This window comes from Falco cherrug, chromosome 10 (assembly GCF_023634085.1).
Source record: "Falco cherrug isolate bFalChe1 chromosome 10, bFalChe1.pri, whole genome shotgun sequence".
NCBI lineage: Eukaryota > Metazoa > Chordata > Aves > Falconiformes > Falconidae > Falco > Falco cherrug.
The window spans coordinates 22,204,633-22,226,789 of record NC_073706.1 but is presented as its reverse complement, the minus strand read 5'-3'; the positions used below and the strand labels follow the sequence as shown (position 1 = coordinate 22,226,789).

The following is a 22,157-nucleotide window of genomic DNA, read 5'->3' as shown; positions in this document are numbered from 1 at the left end:
CGAATACATGTATTTGAAGGAATCCTATAGTAATGAAGTCCCATTCTGTTCAAAATAATGGAATTCTGAGGCTTTTTATTTTAAAAAGACATTAGTCCTTTCCTTAAGAACTTCACGTTACCAGCTACTTTACCATGTGCTAAAATGTTACTTTGACATAGGCTGTATTTTTTCTTACCATATATATAGGAAACTCCAACAAGCTCAAAGATGGCAATGATGACAAGAGAATAAGAAGCTGCATAAGTGTCCACAAGCTGTAACATATACATTCCACCCTAAAGAAAAAAAAAAAGGATAAGGGAACCATTACTTGTGGCATATCACTGCTGTCTCTCTTCACAACCCTAACTGATGCTAAGGCAGGCAAAATGTACAAGGGCAGGACCCGGGACAAACCCAAGTAAGCACCAACATCGACCAAACACAGGCTCATGCTGCGCTACAGTTTCTTCCTTCTGGCTGAATGAACATCAAATACAACAAGGAAAAGGCGGAGGGTACACCTGACTGGTAACTCACACGACTCAGGGAGATGCTGTGGCAGAGCTTTCAGGTGAAGGACTGAGCGGCCACCATACCTTCCAGCGGCAGTGTCTCTAACCACTTAATACTACATCAAAAGCAAAAAGACCACTGAAACCAGGAATACTGTAATGGTGAGTCCAGTTCACCTCTTTGGGAAAGAGAAAATGCCCTGTCTTCAGGGCAGGAGGTAAGCAGCGTAACTCAAGTGAAGGAAGGACTGAATCCACCCTCGGCTTTAGAACAGCAGAGTCAGGCTGCTAGGTGGTGAGGGGAGGGAAAAGAAAGCAAAAGGGGGGAAAAGGATGAATAAAGTAGTAAGAGACATTTTGTACGCTTCCTCCTGAAATTGCTGGAAGAATTAGTGAACAAATGGCATTGAAGACTATCAATGGTAGATAAGAATTTCATTATTAACTCCACAGTTTGCCAAGACTGTCAGTATATCTCAAACCTGGGAGGGAAGGCACCCAAAACTGCATATTTATATTGCATATTTATATGCAAATTTTGTGTGCGTATTTATACGACATACAAACTTCCCCCGCCCCTTAAATGAATACCCAAGTTACACTACTATTTTGGAGAGTGTTGGCTAAGGAAAATTTTAAAAGTCTGATTCGCAGTAAGATTTGAACAGCAAAGTCTTTTAAGTCTATCTCAGTCAGAGCATCCATTAGAAAAAAAAAATATTAATAAGGCTTCAGACTCACCCGGTGTCTTTGCACATGCGGCAGAATTCAGCTTAATCTTTTGCAACTTGCATAGGAGAAGAACGGCCAGCAGAGGGGGATTGGGAACAGAGAGTGATGCTCAAAACCAGTATCATTACCTGAGTGATCATAGGAAATCCCATGATGAAAAAGGAGATGCAGCACCCAAGAGTGAACAGTCCCTTGTGTGTACGCAAGTATTTGGGGAACTCATCCGAAACGGAGGTCACTATAGTCTCAATAGTGGCAAACTGGAGGGCAAAATAAAAAGATTTATTTCAGTGCACGAAGTACACAAATACGCAAAATAAAAAGATTAATTTCAAAAGGACACAAATTAGTCCAAGTGCATATAATGGAATATGAGAGAATATTTTGAATCCTAGGTGTTCAATGCTCAGATGTCAATGCCAAAGCTTCACCCAAACAATTTCACCATTGATGGTCTCACCTCAGTCCTCTTTTTGGAAAGCGATTCGCTGACCACATGGAAAATAGCAATTACTCTAATGGTCCTCCAAACAAATCAATAGGTAAAGCAAGAGGACAGGAATGGGAAACAAAAACATTTTACCATAGTGTCCAATCCAAGCGTCAGGAGCATCAAAAAGAATATTATAGCCCAGAATGGAGAGAGGGGAAGCCTAGTTAAGGCTTCTGGGTAAACCACAAAAGCAATTCCAGGACCTAGAAATGAGAAAAATAAAGGCTGTGATATCTTACATCACGTTAACATTGTGGACTGAATGGAAAAGAGGGAGATGTGAAGAGTCATGTTTCAAAGTCTAGTACAGTATTACTTCACTTGATAAAATTAAAAAAGATCAGATTCCATCGCTCCTATTTACAGGAAGATTTCACCATTACAGAATTCAGCCTCATGTGAATAATTTCCATTTTGACTGTAAGTTTCAAAACACTCATGCAATTCTACTTTCCAAGCTGCAGAATACATATTTCACCGGTATACTAATACATGGATTCAAACATAGAAAATTAACAGAAATCACGTACCACAGCGATGTTTCTTTCCTGCTCAGTGATCAAATTCCTGCCACTGTCCCTGCCAATTACCAACCCAGACTTAGAACAACATAGCAATCACCCCCACCTCAGTACTACAGGGATAAATACAAAAGAAAGCACTCTTCAACTCATCAGCACACAGTCAAATGAGAAGGAGAGAAATTAACAGATGCACATGGCTGATACCAGGCCCAAGGTAATAACTAGCATGTATTTAAAAAAACCCACAAGACATTTTCAAATCATGCACAGCAAAAAAAATAAGGACATGGTGTCCTTTAAAATCTTAATGAGGAAGTTTTCTTTGTTGGTTTGGTAACTTGGGCTATATTTTTTCTTGACTGTAAAGGAAAAATATGTTTACAAGCATGCTTAGATTTGCCTGGGAGACAAGGCTGCAGACATGTGATGGCAGCATTACAGTAGATGGCACTTATTCTCTATTTATCCCACTTCAAAGGCTCTGGAGGATGTTTTCTGCCAGGTGAGATACAAAGGAGACCCAAGTTGTACCGATGCCATGACCCATGTCACGAGAAGGGGCTCCAAACTCACTCTGCCCTGGCCATTTCCAATCTAGATCAGTGCATCCCGTTTCCAACAGCTCCCCACACTGTTTCTGTTCGAGAAACAACTGTTGCTTTTTCACGTACTAAGAAAAACACAGTTTCGGCAGCACGTGAAATAATCCTGTATGTGACTCAGTAAGCATCACTGTCTTTAAAGTCAGCTGCAGAAAAATGGCTTTTTGGAAGAGGAAGGTGTGTGTAGAGGTACGATGTATTCATGAATAGATTCTTTCATCTCTTGATTAAAGATTTCTTCTCAAGTATTAGAGATAAGGGCTCTGTGTGCACTAGCTTCCTGCATATAGAAGTGTAATTAAGTCTCGGAATAATGAGTTCCCATTGATCACACTTGAAGGAAAAGTTTACTTATAGAATATGGAACTGCACGTATCCCCATCCAAGCCCCTCATAACTCCGCGAGATATCACCTGCCTGGCAGCACCCAGCCACAGGTAAACAGTCACAGGGAGGCTGGCTCCCACCTTCTCCATCTTTGGAGACTTCGGTAGGTATGAACTCTTTCTAAAAATCTATTAAAGCCAGGAAAAGGTTTTACGTGTCTCGAAACAAAAAGAAGTCAAATGACTTTGAACTTTCTTTTTAAATTACTAAAATTTTTCAGCTGCATTATGTTCTTAATCAAACTGCGAGTAGAATGAAAATAGATTGTCCTGTCTTTCCCTCCGTGATGTTTTCTTTGTTCATCAGATACATAGTATTTTTTTCATTTAGTATCTTCTTTTCAGGAAAAGCTCATGTACTCCCGATTAATATTCTGGGAAGAAAAAAAAAAAAAAAAAAGAAAAGAAAACCAGAAAAAAATCCCTTCCCATTTCCATTAATAATTTCATTTAAGGTTTTGAAAATTTGAAGGGACATTATGTTTCATCATCATTTTGGCTATTTTGTCCTTCACTGCAAGAAGAAATACAAATTTAGAACACAAAAAAAGTAGGCAGGGAAGGCAGAGACAAGGGGTGGCTTTTTTCACCACTTCTTCAGTCTGCTTTTTAATTCTGTTAGTTCAATGTGCTGGCTCAGCCTGCAATTAGCCCTCACCTCCACTCCCTTCCTACTGTACGGTTGTCTTCTGTTACGGGACTAAACTTTGGTTCCCCCCGTCCTGGAGAGCAGTGAAGCCTCACCCTCGCGAATTATTTTTAAATGGCCTAAACAGGCTCTTACAAAAGCCCTGACAGTCCTACGGTAGGATTGCCTCTCGAGAGCTCTTGTCACATCCCTGGAACAGCTGCTGGAGCAGCTGGGAGCAGAGGGCTGCACTGCGCCTGGCCGCTCACGCCAAGGCCACCAACCAGCACCCAACAGAAAAGGGTTTGTGGTCCCCCATGAGATGTGCCATCTCCAGGGAGATGAACCAGCAGAACCAGTTGGTTCCACCACCATCCCTAAGAGCTATGTCTTTCCACCCCACCTCTGCCCACCTCCCTGAAGCTTCCACCGCAGCTTCACCAAAGCACAGCTGTAAGCCCTAGCAAATAATGCCAGTGAGCACAGCGTGGGTTACATTTGGGGGTTGGTTTTCTTTCCTTGTTTCAGGGTGGAGGTAAGGTCTAAAATAATAAGATTAATGGAAACACTGATCCTAAAACACCTGGCCCCACACGGAGTTTTTCAGAAGTATTGGTCTAATCCATCCAGAAAATGGGGACAGCAAGGAAGCTTTTGTGTTCCCGTGTAGCTGACTGGCAGACCAAAAGGAAGAGGCACTGAAGAGTGAGTTGATACTACACTAGCTTGCAAGGACAGTATTCCCTACTGCTTGCTATCAAGAGACAGTTTGCCAGCTGATTGTCCTGTGAAATCCTCCTCTTGGACCATGCAGTGGAACCCACAGCCCGGAGAGCAGCTCAGCCCACCACGGGTCAGCTGGTGCAAGCCCCAGAACAACTCCCTCCTCGCAACCGAGCTGCTGCTCCTGAGCCTCCCCTCAGCTGCTGGGCTGCCGGGTACCAGCCCGAGGGGCTGTAGAAACCGCACAGGACCCAGCAGCTTCGCTAGCACCTCTGAGATCAGGAGAGCTGCAAATCCTGTGGGATTAGCCACGTTTCAGTTTACAGAGAAGCAATAAGCAAAAGGAAACTAAGAGCCTCTCATTTTTTCTTAACCAGCAGCAGCATCTTGTTCCCTCCTCTGTTGTTCTCCTCTCTTCACCTGTAGTAGCTGGTTTGTAATAAACAATCAAAAACCTTCCATTTTTGAGAAATGGTGTTTTTCACAAGAAAAAAAAAAAAAAGGAATGCTTCACCAGCTCTTGTTCCCTCAACTACAGGATTTCTGTGTCCTCAGGTCACATTGTCTGTTTTCCATTTAGCTCCTCTAACTTTGTAAGATGCAAATTAATCTTAATACCTCATTTGTCCAGCATGACCTATGAATATTACCATACAGAAACTGTGGAAAGTTGGGAAAGTTGTCTTGGTTTCTATCCCCTATTGTCACTGCTACAACTTCAAAATCACCATGCTCAGCCAGCCAGGTACCTCAGGCTACACGTAGCACCTTGTGGCACAGAATTCATTCACGCAACAAACCCATCAGAAAAACGTTTAGTGCCTTCACGTTAATGAGGCAGTGAGACACATCACGTATAGAAGCCTTAAGTATGCAATATTCACTTCTGAGCCCTTCAGTCCTTCTCCCATTCAGAGCATCCTCTCACACTGTGCAGTCACAGGTTGAGGGGGATAACACTGGGAACCATCCCCACGGCTCATGGAGCAGCTGTCAATCACTGCATGCTTGGAAATGACCGTATCTGTGCTGAAAGCTGACACAATACACTTAATGCCCTCATGTGTTCACAGATACAGCTATGGTGGGGGAATCATAAATACTTATACAAGTTATTACATATTTGTCTTTTTAAGTTTGAAATGATCTTAAATATCTGGGAGCTGACTTTGGGGCTAAGTGCTGCACATTGCACAGGTGGTTATAGGACTAGGCTAAGGTAACAATTATCCCTTTAAAATCCCATCAGACTTTTTACAACCCTTTAAACCGGGGGTCCTAAAACTTTTTAAACAGGGGGCTGGCATGTGGATGAAGTGGCAGGCAGTCATCTGCAGCTGCTTGGTTTCCCCCCCCAACCACCGGCGGGGGGGGGGGGGGGGGGGGCGGTCTGTAAATACCGGGGAGGGCGGATTGAGGACCCTGGGGCGCTGTATCCAGCCCGCAGGCCGTAGTTTGAGCACCCCTGCTTTAAATGTCTACGAATCTTAGCCCAAAAGCTCCTCCCTTCCTCTGTCCTGTCACTTCATACCAAAATCATACACACCAGCACCAATTCCTGCATCAGTCACACTCTTCTCACTCCTATTCAGGTCCACCAATTAAGACCTTTCAGATCTCCATTTGCAACCATCTCACTTCACTCACCAAGATCCTCTAATCAGAAAGTTTTTACTTCCCCATGGAGGCAGCTCCTTGCTCTCTGCAGTTCAGAAGCTCGATCCACCCCTCACACCCTATTTCTCCCACCCTCCACATCATGAAGCCCACCACCCTCTCATCCAAGGTTCCCACCACCAGGGACAACTTCTACCTTGAAAAAGATTTGATGAACAGCAGCAGAGAAAGATGAGTAGGGCAGTAATCCCTTAGACTACGTGAAGGAGACATCTCACCCTATGCCCATCAGTCATTTACACGAAAACTGAAATGAGTCTCAGCTTGCTTCCTTCTCCTATCGAGCAAGAGATAAAGGGGCTTCAAGTAATACCTTGGCTTCCTCGTGTACTTCCCAGTGTTCCTTCTACCCTACAGAAATGCTTACAAGTGGTTTACTAATCCACTCCAGTTTGAAGCCATTATTCCCACCTCCAGTGTCAATGCCACTATTAATAGCAGAGCTGAAGGTACCACCAGCTGCCTAAGTGATGCAGTGGCCGCGTACCCTACCTTGGTCTGCCACAGCTTCAATATTCACTTTGAGCTCGTTTGCCATGAAGCCAATAACGGAGAAGATGACAAAGCCTGCAAATATACTTGTGGCACTGTTGGTACATGTGACTATCAATGTGTCCCTGAAAAGAAAAAACAAGAAGCCACATCACCTTGTTGCAACACCCGCAAGGGGTTCTGTACACATTTCAGGAGTCTCTCCCACAAGCACACACATCCTGTGGGAACGCTGGCAAAGGTGCGCTGTTACATCTGAAACTGATCAGAGAGGACAGAAGTCTTCACCCCACCACCAGGAATCTGCTGTGCAAGTTTCCATCACCCACATGCCACATAGGAAGCCCCAGGCAGGAAGATGAGCACTTCTGCTCTCCGGCTCCCCGAGGACAAAGGCAGCAGCAGTGAGGACGGGATTTGTGACGCCGTGTTTTGCTCTCTGCCTGATGGGGGTACCTGGTCACTACATAACCCCCATGTCCAGGCAAGAGGATTTGTGTCCGGTATCTTTCTTGTATTAATACATACAATTTGAGGGTGAAGCCTTCTGTACCTTGCAGCACTCACTTCAATGCCTGCCCATCTGTAGAAGATTCCCTGCTACTATTTTCCATCACTGCTGTTAAAGGGATCTCAAGAAATCCACACCAGTATGTCATACGGTACTGGGTAAGTACACATGACTTGACAGGGAACCAGTTTTCATGACCTCCATCCATAATTATTATGTTCTTCATGGGATTTTAATTTTTTCTTCACAATATGCATGCCCAGAAGACTTCCCCTCAAACTACTACAACTTAGGAACAAACGAGTCAATCATTTTAATTTTTTTTTTTTAAAGTTGGCTAGAACTTCTTATTCTTACTGCTCTTTGTCAGGAACAGAACGAAGTACAACCTGAAAAACTGTCAAAAACCTCACTGAGCTGGCAAATTCCTGGAATCTCCAACAGAGCATCTCTTAACAGGAAAAATTAGATTAATTCTTCAGGTCTCCAGAAAAAAAAATTACAATGTTCTGCTTGGAGTCATCATGTGTTAAATATTTTAGGTAAAATATTTTAGGTATGCATTATTAAGTGAATTTATGTAAATTTACTGAAAATAAAATTATTTAATTATGTTTAAAATGAATATGTCACTGAAAACTATCTGCAGTATTAGAATGTAATTAATATAAAAATTGAAAGATAAAATAGTCATGCTTCATTTCAGTATTCAAGACGTGCTGTAAAATTAAAAAGATTAGAAGTAACTAAGCTTTTCTAATTATTTCTGCTTCGGTCTCCCATGTCCCTCTCTAACACAGGTTAAGCATATACTTGGTACTGGCCCCGTAAGATTTTTATACTTCATTACCGTGTATCTCTTCAAATTTTCCAAACTCAACAAAACATTGCTACGTTAATGCAGCAAGATAGCGTGATGCTTCTGCCATTTTTTGCCCTGATATTCTGAATGTATTCATTCATCAAGAAAAAAATCAAAGCCAAGGACAAGCGTTTTTTAAAATTGGACCCAAAGGACTGTTGGAGCAACTAAGTGTGCAAGACTGTTCTTTATTCATCCATATTTTAAGATAAGGATATTAAATTACTGCTGAACACTAGTTCAAAATGTTTTTGTAATCCCTTTTTAAAATCCTGATCCACTTTTCTTCTTAAAGCTAAGCGTTTTGTATACAGTACTTAGAAGTTATAGGATATGGGAGTTCAAATCCCAAGGAGTGTTTGCTTTAAAGTCTTGACTCAGGAATGGTTTTCAGCACAGCCCTGGGACAGTGCCTGTGCCAGCTGGTGGCTGTCCTGGATGAGCACCTTGTCCTTGCAGGAATCAGTAAAGGTTTGCTTCTGTACAAACGAGATTGGCTTTAAAAACATTAAAATAGTATTCTACTAATGCCACTTGATTTTGTTTTTTCCACCTGCAGACATTTATCTGACTTGCTTTTTGATTAGAAGACCATACTATGCTACCAGAACAATGACTATTTTTCCTTGTAAAAATAGCTTTTAGTGATTTTAAATTTCACAACTTGAAATAACTTTGCACATGTAAAACCACGCTAAGAGTAATTGGAAAAAATAGCAACACTTAGGAGAAACAAGAACCACGTGTATTGAAATTGCACGTTCAACTCCCACATCTCGCCACAGCAAAATTCAGCCCAGCCTACACCTGGGTAGCCCTTCAGCAGAGGCTCCTGACCAGCACCGTTCCATACCAGTGCTCCCAGCTGCCGACAGCTTCCCAGGTTGCCCCTCCACCTAAAACTGCTGACTCTGAAAACAAGGAGCCGGGGGGGAACAGGAACTATAATAAGCCTACGGCTCATCTTGAGACTAGTAGATTAGGAGCAAGGGAGGAGATACAACACACAAACCAACCAACCAACACAAAAACCACAGGAAAAGAAGGAAAAGGAGAACCAAAGGAAAAGGAAGGTCTTTGAAACCAGATGCCTGCAAGTCAGAGGATGACTGGTTTTAGACAAGACCTGTTTAATAGGACTGATGGATTTCACTCCCACATACCTGTAGCAGTTATTATGGAATTTATTGTAAGAAGAGAGAGTAATGAGACCTCCCCATGCTGCAGATAAGGAGAAGAAAATCTGAGTGGCAGCATCCTTCCAAACCTAAGTAAGATAGACAGGAGAGGAGAGAGCATCGACTTCAGCAGAGTGTTAGAAAGATCAACAACACTATTAAATGATGGGGGGTTAACACATAGGTAGTTTAAATGAACTTTAGAACACTGGATGTCAAAAGAACATTTAAAAGCAAAACCCTGCCCCGAAATACATAGTGCCCATTTGATAAGGATCACCGTTCTTGCCGAGCCCATAAAAAAATGACAATATAAACTTGGTCGTATATGGAAGGCACAAATATTCAAATTCCGTTGCTTGATATATATCAGTTCAAACACCTTCAGTAAAGAAAAAACAAATCAAGAGGAAAAATCTGCATCAGGCACTGTCAGTTTATCTGCCAGTGGCCCTAAATAATACTTTATCTTCTTGATAGAAGTGCAGCATTGCTTGATGCTACTTATGAGGCACAACAATGAGATTACACTAAAATTAAATTTCTATCATTAGGTGCCCATCCAACAGCAGAGCCTGTTAGGCCTGTTTAGACACAAGGGCTCAGTTTCCTCCCATCAGAAGACAAGACAAGCTCAGCCAAGTCTGTCTTCAAACAAGCAAAACAACCAAACAGCATCATTTGTTCTATAACGAAGTTCTTCGAAGCTTTCAGTGCATTTAGACTAAGCATTTCTAAATTGCCAGGCATTTCAGATAAGTTGGTCTTACCTATCACTTGCAAAATGTTTGAAGCGTTGGTGTTTCTGTCTAGAAGGTTTCCTACAAAGTCTGATTTTCCACCCAAGTCCACCGTGCAGAAATGGAGATACAGGTACATGCACAGAGATGCACACACTAACCAGTGTGAAGATACTACTTAAATGCTACTTTAAAGTTACCGGCCAGCAAGCAGTGAATCCTTCATCTAATTGAGTGTGATATTAATTCATGTTACACTGCAAAGGAAACTGAAAACAGACACTGGCCTAAATATTAGCAAATGCTTACCCAGCATTATACAGATACTTAGTGTATACGAACAGCCCCATTTTGCCAAATGCAGCAGTTGTCACCTCCTTAATTGCACAATGTGGGATCCAAAAATGTTCACATTTAGTGCAAAATTAATTTCTATATTGTTTGCAAAAGATTTAATACTCTCATTGCTAAAAAATCAAAATATCCATTATATACAGAGATCTTAAGAAAATTAAGATCTGAACAGTTCATCCACAAAGTGGTTTTAGCCTTAATTGTCCATCTATCAATGTGATACAACATCACTATTGATAGAGGAAAAAAATTCTTAAAGGGGCAAAGAAAAAAAGAAAACAACACCACAGTATATTTCCTGAGGTGCTGCTAAAAATCCCTCTTAAATTTCTCGAGGAAAGAGTCTGAATTGTAACTTTCAGCTCAGGCTTCCGCTCACTCTCCAGACCCCTGCCTTATAACACCTAAGGCTACCACACAGGCACTCACATCCCAGCATTTGCTCAACCTGTTACATACACCTATTCAGAGCATTTCTCAAGAAATGCAGCTAAGTTTGTTGTGTTACCTATTAAAAGCTTTGTGTGCTTGTTCAAGTCAAGGTAGCATCCAAGAGACACCAGCGTATGAAATTCTATACTTCCTATTTAATTCCCTATTTTCCAGAGATTCAGGTGAAATATTAAATATGAAGTAAATAACATAACATTTTTAATGTTATTATTATAGATATGTGCACACAAATGAAAAACATCCATTAAAACAACACTCCACGTAAGATGAAGAAGGTTTCCACAAATGGCAATGCTGCCTCTGCACACACTTGCTTGCAACAGATGCTAAAATCTGGATGATTTATTCACCCTGGCAGAAGTATAAGTGCAATAATAAGCCCACCATAGCATCAATAAGCTTCTCCCACTTTGGTGTGATGAAGTACCAAATTCCAGCTCCAGCTCCAGGTAGAGTTACTCCTCTTACAAGAAGGATTATGAGAACTACATAGGGGAACGTAGCTGTAAAGTACACCACCTGGACAGACAAAAAGAAAAAATTATTGGAAGGGCTTATTTGGATCCATAAGGGGGGGTGGGGGGTGGGGGGGCGCGGGCTGGTTGCAGACTCAAGTGGTACACTATTGCCTGTGAAGAATGCAGTTACTCAGGCTCAGAGACAATACCCAGGGAATAAACTAGGAAGACAACAGGGTAATTTCCCAGGACACCTGAAATTTTACAGCTCTTCTTGCTGCTGGGAGCAGGAATAATATGAATAGCAACACAGGTGGGAGTTGGGACCTTAGACAGAGGAGGAAAGAAAAAGCCGAGCAGAAAGATTGGAGAGGAACAACAGGAATTTACAGCTAAGTGAAAATAGTCACTTTTCATCCTTGCCCAGAGTAAACTAACACAGTTCAATGGAAATGAAATGAGCAATGCCATTCAAGAACACTTTAACTTCTTTATTTTTCCTATATATTTATCAGTATTTAACCAAGCCAAAAGATCTTTTTTATTCTTGTTTGTACCTCTTAATACTTTCATATCACCATAACAATATTTATGGTCCCAATGAAAAAAAAAAAGTCAGTGAAATGATCCAGATAGACCTAATCATCATAATGCCTAAACACACAACGGAGGTTGTGTCTTTAATGATTTAATAATTACCTAGTACAGAGCAGAGCTCCCTCTGGGGTCAAAAACAATGGCTAGATTACAGCCAGCTAAGCTGTACTCTACCCAAAAGCATTTCAAATCCTTTCCACATGAACCTCTGAATCTTACAAGGAGCAGAACCCTCCGAGCTGAAGTGATTTTTGAAACCACTTTCCCAACTTTCTCTTTGCTGATCCAAGAAGCTGCCCTGATGAATGTGCAGTGAACATACTGGACTCATAAATCCAGGTTTTCTATCCCTGACACCAAGGAGTCAATATTTTTCTTGGCCACTAAGACTCACTTAAAGAAATACCTATTGCCACATCCAAACCCCGGTTATTCTCCTGTACGTCAGCTGTTTCTTGGCTCTGGCCTTTCATGAAACAGTTTGTCCCACCACGCCAAGGGGGCACGGAGATCTCTGCTTTCCCTGGCACTCTGAGTCTTTGGATTCTCTGCTAATTCCCAGGCTACCTCCCAACAGATGTCATCGCCTTCTACATGCCAAGGGATGCCCTGGAATCAGAAACCCCATGCCCTGCTCTAGACAATTCATAGCTATGTCTGCATATGCACTATCTTTATCTGAGGAAACAGCTATTTTGGCCTAGGTTTTTTACTTTTCCAGCCCACTCTGTGTGAATAGGCTAGGTTTATGCTGTGTCATCATCTAACATTTTAACGTGCGATCTAACTGCAGCAGCATTGATGGAGAAGTCTCAGATACTCCATATTCCTGCAGGTTTAAAAAAAAAAAAAAAAACCAACAACAAACACCACCAAACACCCAAACCAGTGCTGCTGCTGAAGAAAAAGCTGCATTTCTCTGCCCAGCCAGCTGCCTGGCCAACTCATAAATCTGTACTTCCATGCCAACGAGAGGACAGGCTACCCCTCGTCACAGTTGCTAGTTAGGAGGCACAGCAGAAAACTGCCGATTTGACGGGCAAGGGAGAGGATGGCATGTGAAATGTCTGAGAAACAGAGCAAGGAGCTGGGTTACGGCTGGGAGGAGTTTTAGATGGCACACAAATGTCTGGGAAAAGAAGATCAGTGCTGTCTCTGCTCGCTCACCACAGACCAATTTAAGTTTGGTTCTGATGCTGAAATGGGTTGCTTAACATCTTAATTTACACCACAATTTCCCTGATTTCAGTGAAATGCGAGATGACTGCAGAACTGCAATGACCACCACCCAGAATAGAGACAGCTGCCAAAGGCACCTTTTTTGCCATCCAGCCACTGAGGGCTCATTTTAAACTTACTGAGGATTAGGGAACAAATGCTGAACCAAAATTTTCTCTTTTTTATGTTTTGGCTGGACAGGAAAACACGGACAAGATAAGGGCATTTCATTAAGACTTAGTCATTTACTGCAAATATTTTTCAGTAATTCATTGCCTTCAACAAGAGTGTCATTCCCTTCAAGCAGCGTGCTGCTTTCTTCCAAGTGTACTGTCACAAATATTTTTCTTACTTTTCCTGATGACTTGATTCCTTTAGCAAGGGAGGCATATACAATCACCCAAGCTAGGAAAAGAGATAGTGCCAAGGGCCATCTAATCTCACCAGGATATTCAATCCCTGCCGAAATCTTCAAGACAAAGTACCTAAGAACAAAACAGAATTTAAAAAAAAAAAAAAAAAGAAAGAAAAAAAAAGAAAGCAGAAAAATTAATGACAGCAACGGCAGGCAGTAATTCAATGCAAATTTCTACAGTATTTTGTTTTGCTTCAGCGTTCTCAGTGGTTTCTCTAGAAGGTTCCAGTGATTCCCACCATGTATTATTTTATCTATCTGCATTGCAGTAGTAGATAAAAATGCCAGGCGTGGGCCAATACCCTGGCTGTGCTAAGCACCACAGGAACAAAACACAAGTAGTCCAGAGTTTGAAATTTAGCTGTCATCATTCCTAAGCAGAAAAAAGCGGGTATCATTTGCTGTCCTTAGCTATTCTATTTCTAGTCTTCCAAAGAGAGATTTGTTGTCTGTTAGGGTGGATTTTAGAGAAAGATTAAAGCAACATCTCTAAATAAAGAAAGATCTTACTTGAAGTATTCTTCGCTTCCACTGACAAACGTTTTGTTTCCTTCACTGGTGAAGTTAACCATAGTCAAGTTTGGATAGGCACTCATACAGAAAGTGGAGTTCTTGATTTGTATTTTTGGATGCTCACTAATAATACAAGAATCTAGGAAGAAACGAGGGGAAAACAGAGAAAAAGAACTTGTCTAGATTTTTTTTCTTTCTCAGGTTGGGTGTAAAATGACAACAAGAAGCATCAGCTCACACACATTACTGGAGCTTCTGTTCTGTCAGATTTCTGGAACACTTTGCTTACAGAAACCGTAAGGGTCCGGGAGAACCGGGTCTTCAAGTCCCTGACGATTTCCCCCCTCTATCCCAACGCCTAAGGCATAAAAAGAGCCGGAGGGATCGAGGGGACCTGTGCCCACCCGGAGAACCCACCCCCGCCAGGGCAGGGGCCGCTGCGGAGCCCCCGGGCCGGGCCGGGGACCCGCACCGGCCCCGCTTCCCGCAGGTTCCTCGCTCCGTTTACTCTTCCCCTTTGCGCATCATTGCGTCTTTTGGGCCTTTTGCAAAAACGGGTTTCGTTGTTTTCGTTAAAACGCGCCTGGTAAAGCCCAAGAAGGTGCCGCCAACCGCCCCCAGGGGCCGACAGGTACAGCATTTCATTCCGTGCTTTCTCCTGTACGCAGTTTTTACCGGGAGGGGAGGGTGGGGGGGTGGGGGGGTAAGTGGTTTTGTTCAGCATTATAACTGAAAAATTCCATTTATCCTCGATGAGGAAAAATATAAACAGAAGTTGGGGAAGAGCCCATATGATGCAGAGCGCTCCAGAGGGGCTTGGGAAGCGACGGCTCCTCCGTGCCAGGACCCTTGCCCGGCATCTCCCAGGGGCACAGCTGAACTGGGGAAAGCTCTAGAAAAACACCACGGGCACACACTCCTCAAAAAAAAAAAAAATTTAAAAAAATCACCCTGCCCCAACTTACCTAACAAAAGTTTGTTTTTATCTTTACAGTCTGGCGTGTTCCACGGGTTGTTGCAGGAAGCCCAAGGGAGCACGGGTACAAAGGACGCAAAAAGGTAGAAAAGTGTGTAGCACAGAATAATATTGTAATATATGGCTATTAGGACCGAGATGATCAGCATCGCAATGCCGCAGCCTGAGAGAGAAGATAGAGAGAGAGGAGACGGGGGTCAGTGCCGGGCCAGGCGGCTGCAGGGCGATGGCGAGGGCCGCGCAAGTTGCGCGCAAAGGCTGCGGAGCCGCCAGCGGCAGAGCCCGTAGCATGCGGCTGCGGAGCGGGGGCGCAGGGAGGCGGCGGTGCTTAAGCCATGCAAGAAAGGGGGTGCAGGTCATGCTCCCCCAAACCGGGCCGGCTCCTGCTCCGCTCACCTTGCAAGGCGGGGATGGCTTTCCAGACCGACACGGGGCCCTGACTAGCAAACTGCCCCAGGGAGACTTCCAGGAAGAAAATGGGGATCCCAGCTAGAGCCAACATCATCAAATAGGGGATGAGAAACGCACCTTGGGGGGGAGGAGGGGGAGAAAAGAGAGAACAACCTGAATCATCGCGCACAGAGGCGGGGGGGCCGCGCCGCCTGAGCCGTCACATTGGGCTGGCCTCGCCTCGCTGCGCAGCACGGTGAGGCGGCAGGCTGGGGGGCTCTCTCGGGCCGAAACCGCCCCCATCCCCCCCGACACCGGGGGCAACTTCGCCGAGACCTGCAGCCCTTAAAGCTCCTCTGCTCTGTACCGACCCCCGGTGCGCCCAGCCCCGGCGCGGGGGGCGCAGCTTTCTGCCCTTCCAGCATTTGCTCGAGGCGGTATTATTGTGAAAGGAGCGTTTTAACACCTCCCACTTAAAAGTTCTTATATGTGATAAAAAGAAAGGTCACCTTTGGGGGGTAAAAGTTGATTTTAGTTTGAAATCGTCAGCGCGCTCTGGTAAAATGGCTCTTGGAACATCTGCATCGCCGTCCGCAGCGATGACGGGGCAGCCTGACCGCAGCGACACCCCCACCCCCTTATTTAAAATTCTCAGTTTAAATAAGAGCCTTTGCCGGGAGAACCTCCGCAAATAAACTTTTTCTTCCCCTTGTGAACTATTAACAGCACAAACCCCCTTCCTGACGTGACTTCTCCTCGGCTGTGCCGAGCGGCGTTCGCTTCGTCCAAACGGCTATTTCGCAACGGGGGCACCGAGAGATGGGCAGGGGACCCCCCAGACCGCACGGAGTAAAATGTGGACCCGGGTTCAAACGTCCTCGTGTGACTCCCCCGCCTCGAAAACCCTTTGCACCGTCCTCCGCTCCCCCATTAGCGGGTTCAGACCCGGGGGGGTTCACACGCGGAGGTGGCCCCCGCTCGATGTCCGGCTGCCATCAACCCCGCTCCTCATCTTCCTCCCTGCCCGGCCAGCACACACCCGTCCCAGCGGTTTTTAAGGAAACCGCTACCTTTCAACGAAATCCCGCCGGAGCTCTCTTGCTCTCAGAGCTGACCACCAGGAGAACGCAGCCAGGGGCTTCACTAAGCCGCTGGCGGTCCGGGGGTGCCCCCGGCCCCCTGCTCAGCTCAAGGGGTGCTGCCCTGGGGTTTCTCCCCGCCGCAGAGGCAGGGGCGGGCTCAGGCACGTACGGTACTGCAGGTAGAGAGACAGGAAGAAGCCATCATACCTCCCCCGTTCTTAAAGGCCAGGTACGGGAACCTCCAGACATTGCCCAGCCCTACTGCATAACCCACCATGGAGAGAATGAAATCCAGCTTGCTAGACCAGTTCCCTCGGGCTTTATTTTCATCCCCTACATCGTCTTCCTAAAAGGGGGGAAAGCGGGGGAAACAAAAAACCAAACAAAACCAAACCAAGCAAAAAAAAACCCAAAAAACAAAAACCAAAACAAACAAAAAAAAAAAAAAGAGAGAGAGAGATCGGAAAAGAGCCACTTTTGCAAACAAGCATCGCGGGGCTGCGGCTGCGTGGTTCACCGGGGAGAGACCCGGGGACGGGACGGGGGACGGGACCCTCCCCTTTCCTGAAGCCCCTGCCCGGGCTCTCTTCTGCCAGAAAAAAGCCAGGAGAGGGGCTTTTAAACCACAACCCTCCCTCAGGATGCTCCCGAGGGAGCGGAGGCGGCGCCTGCAGCCCGGGGGTGCCGGGGGAGCTCCTCCGGGGGCGAAATGCGCAGGGCTCGGCCCTAAGACTCCGTTCCCGGAGACCCCGGGCACCGCAATGCGCATCTCCCGGCGGCGCTGGCATCCACACGGGGCCTCGGGGGGGGGGGTCGCCCGACTCCTAATGCCCCGGTGCACGGGAGGTCCCTGCGCCCTCTGGGTGGGTAAGGACCCACCGCCGGCAGCAAGGCCCGCGGGGGCCCAGCCCTTTCCCCCAGCACACAGGAACTAAATAAAAAACCGCTTTTACAGAATGAACCCGCCCCTACTCCTTTGAGGGTAAGCCCAGATGCGGGCGGGAGGGGACGGGGTGAGGGGACACCCCCTCCTGGCCTCGCACACCCCCACAGCAAAGCCACCCTGGGGCGCAGGGCCAGGCTCTGGCGGGGTTTGACGTCTTGGGGTGGGGGGGGTCGGGTTGCTGTATTTTGCTGTATTTTTGGGTACAGTCTCTCAAATACTCGGCCGAGGGGGAAGGGCCAGGCACGCCCCCGCCTCCGGGGGCGCGCACAGACGTCCCGCCGGTCGGGACCGGGATACACCGGCAGGCACGGCACCGTGCACGCCTTGGGGTTAGCCCGGAACTATCGATTATACCGATATGACGTTATTAGCACCCGCCAGCAGCATAGCACCTTCTCTAAAACCCTCTCCCTCCCCTCCCTCCTCCCCTCCCTCCTCCCCCCCTCCCCGCGGCACAGCCCCATCCCCGACTGGTTTGGGGACCAGCTCCAAATGGGTACTGAGTGGAAAGACCCCTCACTCCCCCAGGGTGAAGACAGGGTCGAGAGAAACTCTTTAAGAAGCCAACTTACCCCCTCCACTCTGCCAGGAAGAACAGAAGTGTTGCCATCTGTGCCCAGCACCACGGTACTCTGGCTCAAGGTCACCCAGGCGCCTTTGGCGTTGTTTCGCTCCAGTGTGCTCTTACCAAGGGTTAGATTAGCGTCCCCGTCTGTGCTTTGCAAAGCGGGAATTTTGCAGTGAGGGATAGCAGCTTGCCCGGCGGCCCCTGCCCCAGGGGTGTGCTTGCACGGAAAGGTTTCCAGGGATTCTCTCCGCAGGGTGGAGTTGCCTTGCACCGGGGTGCTGCTGAGCTTGCAGATCCCGACTTTGGTCCTCTCAAAATCGTTTGGTTTAGCTTCTTCGAAAGAAAGTATTTTGTTGTCGTTCGAGAGCGATCGGGGAAGCCTGGCCATCGCGGCAAGGGCTTGCGATGGGGCATTCTGCGGCTCATTTTCGGGGCTGATTCTTACAACTCCCGCCCCTTCACTGGGTCCAGGAGCAACGGTTTCAGGACTGTTCACAGTCTGCTTGCTCATATCCCTGGGATCGGCGTAATCCTAAAAATTGACAACGTCACATATTTTAACAAAAGGAGAAAAAAAAATGTTGGGATTGCAGAGATTCTACAAAATTCTGTCCTCGTGCACAAAACGCATGCGCTAGAAAATCTGGATAGAAAAGTGTTGCAGAATTTCGAGGTGCCCTGGCTCACCTGCTTGCCCTCTCTTTCAACGTTAATATTCTGGGGGAAAAAACAGTAAGGTACACAAAAAACTCGGAAGAAACACACACAAAACGCACCAGCATCTGCAAACCCGTAATTCGAGTTTAAATAAGTGTTTCTACAGCACTGCACCGCCAGACCTCGTTAGATTTCACATCACGACTGTAGGATTCTCCCTTCCCTATCACCAGTGTAGAAAGATTCTTTAATTTTACGCCCCATTTCCTTTCTGTCATTCAACAATGCACATAGGCGCTTTTTTTTTCTTTTCTTTTTTTTTTTTTTTTAATATATGGGCAATAGACAAGCTGCCCTGTAGGCAGCCAGAGATGTTAAAAAACAAGTGCTAGTAAGCATTTCTGAGCTGGCTGCCACCTTTCAAAACCCGACAGCAAGACAGTGAAGCGCAAAAATAAGCACACTACCACAGCGGAATTAACGTCATTAACAACTAACTTTCCCTGTTCTTTTTCTTATGTTTTTGACTCGTGCAACACTAAAGATTTCTTTTAAAGCATTCCTTATTCATTAAAGAGATTATTAACGACAGTCCCAGCCCGCCACGCCCGCTTTACCCTCCAGTTTAGGATTATATTTTAGAATGCATATTCTTCTTATACCTTAAACAACTGCAGACAAACCCTACCTTTTCCATCAGTTTAATGTCAGCTTCACCAATAAACCTTCTTTTTTAGAAGAAGGTTTCACGGAACTGTTTCTGTCACAGGTATTCTCTCCGTCTTTATCACGTCTCCCAGCGTCAGGGATGAGATCTGCAAGGACTCGCTCACTATCCCAGTGCACTTCGGGGTACCACCGTTTCCCCCGGCGCCTCCTTCTTCGACAGCAGCCCTACCGCGGTCTGCGGGCGGCTCCCCGCACGGGTTCCGCGGGCAGCGCCGGCAGCACCACGGACAGCTCCCCCTCCGGCACCGCTTCCCTCCCTTCAGCCGCTTTCACCATCAAAGCCATCAAGCACTTACCATGTCTTAAACAGCCACAGATTGACTCGGCAGAGGTAAAAACAGCAGTACAGGCAACTGGCAGACTGGATTTTGCCCAATCCAGAGCAAAGCTTTCTATACTTCCTTGGGAAAGACTGGGTTTGCGTCAGTGCATAGCAAGGTGCCCTTCGGTTGACATTTTCTTGATAATAAGAGCTTGATAAATCATTACCCTTGGTTTCAGATTTTAAAGGGACAACAAGAAGCCAGAGCGCCGGCTAGCTGTCACTCACGCGGCAGTGGGCTTGCGTGTTCCGTGTGACTCATATGGGGGCTGATTACTAAACCAAATCCAGCAAGAGCACGGAAGAAGTTTCCTGCTGGTAATTAGAGGGAACATGTGAGAAACACGTACTACTGCACCTAAAGCAAGAGGGAAATGGGGAGAAACCTTCCATTTCTACCCCTCTCCCCCCTCTTTATTATTACAGTGTGTGATTCAACTTCCCCTTTTTTCCTTCCTGTATTTCTGCAGTTCACAGTTGGATTAAACGTTAGCGTAGCTTATATATAAATGTATAAAAATTATATATTTTTAAATATAAATATCTCCATATACCTATACACAGAGAAGTTCGCTGTGTAACAAGTACACAAACACATTTTAACTGTGTCTTCCCTGTTCTCACCGCACAACACCATATCGTCTATTTTTACTGTGCCTCCTGGGGGAAACCCTCAGCCCTAGTTAAACTAAAACGATACACACAATAAAGCAATCTTTCCTCAAAACTATCTTAAGAATAGTTACGTGGGAGCAAAGATGACGGCAACCGCAGTCAAGTTGTTGGTGTTCTTCCCCCACCCATCAAAGCATTTATGTCTGAGAAGTGGGGGGGGGGGGGGGATTACTCATTAAAAGTCAGAATCGTTTTTACAACTTCACCCATAAGCACTTCCCATAACCGTTATTCGCTTCTTGAGGGGCTTTCTCAAAGATTTGTTGCGCACAAGGTAACTTTGTTCATGCTGACAAAAATCAAAAGCGCATTGGCAAATCGGGATGCTCCCTAAGCAACCTTCCCAGCTGTTTCAGCGTCAGAGCCGCTGTTCCTCCGCATACACTATACACTCTGCTAGCGTCAGCTTCTCCAGAGAGTATTTTGTATTTTAGCGTAAGCAATGCGAAGTGTGCGCCTATGCGGGGAGGGGAGGGGAGAAGGGGGCTAAACTCGCCAGCATCACATGCATTTCTTGTACGTCCTTGATTTTATGGATTAGTAACGTTCGTTTCAGCGGGCAGAGTAAAAAAAAAAAAAAACCACAAAAAAACCACACAGCACCGCAGACAATTCCGCAAAGCCTGTGGCTGCCCGGTGCCGTCAGGGTCCACCTTGGTCCACTGCAGGCAGCTGCCCGCAGCGCCGGTAGCCGCGGAGGCTGCCCGTTCCCGGCAGGTCCTGTACCTCATCCCTGGCCATTGCGGGTGTAAGCAGAAATTCACCCCTAAGAGTTATTAAAAGCGCCAGGAAAGCCAATGAGATTGGAAGCTAGCAAAGCAGAACATTGAAAATCGGTTTTTGCAGAAAAGATGATCCCGTCTCCCAGCTGAAAAATGCTTTCGCCTTACAGCAGAGCTTGGGAGCGTGTTTGTAACACGGCTGCCGTTAACTTCAAGCATAGGGCCCCACCTGTACTGTAAGTATATAATTATAATACGCACATAGAGGTATTTTTACCCATACACACTTTCAATCACACCATGTGCCTAGACTGTGTACGTTCCTCTCTTCAAATACACTCTCGCGTCTCCGTCCTACCACGCTCTCCTCTTCTCCGGGCCACCCCTAAATCGACGGGTGCACACAGAAGCCAGTTTTATTGGGGAGGGGAGGAAATCGGACGCGTTTTGCAGGGTTTCCTTCTCAGGGCATCCTCCACCAGCAGCGCAACCCGCCGGGAGCCAGGGCAGGGAGCAGGTCGTTAGCTCGGTGATGCTGCCCTTCAGGTTACATTTATGTCCCTAAAAGCACGGACCAAATCATAAGCGACAAGGCAGCAGTTAAATAAATATTTCGGTCCTGAAGACCCCCAAACCTTTTCTAGATTCACAGGGCTGACTTATTTTGGGTTTAGTGGGGTTTTTTGTTGGTTGGGTTTTTTTTTTTGGTTGTTGTTGTTCCTCCCCGAAAACCGACCAAACTCATTCTTCTCATGCTTTTCTAAGCGGTATTTTTTGCTTTCCCCGTTAGCACTGAAACGTGAAATCGAAGTTTCACCCCTGGACGAGAGGAATCGATCTCCTTTACTTTCAGCACAGGCCAGAGCACTCCCCTCTTTCCCCCGCACACCGGGTAAGGGCGCTCTCGCTGGGGCACGGCGGGAGGTTCTCGCTGAGGATCGGAGCCAAGGACCCGGTTTTGGACGAGAGGAAAACCCAGAGAAACATGGCTGGGATTTCAAACATTTCCCTTTTCCTAGCGCCCCCTACCCCTCTCC

General features: G+C 45.9%; 1 protein-coding gene across 1 annotated transcript in view; it reads right to left on the bottom strand.

Annotated features, from left to right (window-relative positions):
- SLC6A5 (solute carrier family 6 member 5) overlaps positions 1 to 21,139 on the bottom strand; it is a 32,637-nt gene extending 11,498 nt beyond the window's left edge. The window contains exons 1-14 of the mRNA XM_014285706.3: positions 21,125 to 21,139; positions 18,703 to 18,732; positions 18,020 to 18,547; positions 16,709 to 16,847; positions 15,426 to 15,557; positions 15,019 to 15,192; positions 14,051 to 14,192; positions 13,478 to 13,610; positions 11,237 to 11,371; positions 9,291 to 9,394; positions 6,755 to 6,879; positions 1,813 to 1,925; positions 1,358 to 1,489; positions 179 to 278 (exon numbers count right to left, since the gene is read on the bottom strand). Coding sequence (XP_014141181.1) covers positions 179 to 278; positions 1,358 to 1,489; positions 1,813 to 1,925; positions 6,755 to 6,879; positions 9,291 to 9,394; positions 11,237 to 11,371; positions 13,478 to 13,610; positions 14,051 to 14,192; positions 15,019 to 15,192; positions 15,426 to 15,557; positions 16,709 to 16,847; positions 18,020 to 18,547; positions 18,703 to 18,732; positions 21,125 to 21,139 — 2,002 coding nt within the window. The remainder of the gene's footprint in view (positions 1 to 178; positions 279 to 1,357; positions 1,490 to 1,812; positions 1,926 to 6,754; positions 6,880 to 9,290; positions 9,395 to 11,236; positions 11,372 to 13,477; positions 13,611 to 14,050; positions 14,193 to 15,018; positions 15,193 to 15,425; positions 15,558 to 16,708; positions 16,848 to 18,019; positions 18,548 to 18,702; positions 18,733 to 21,124) is intronic.
- Positions 21,140 to 22,157: the final 1,018 nt, after the last annotated feature.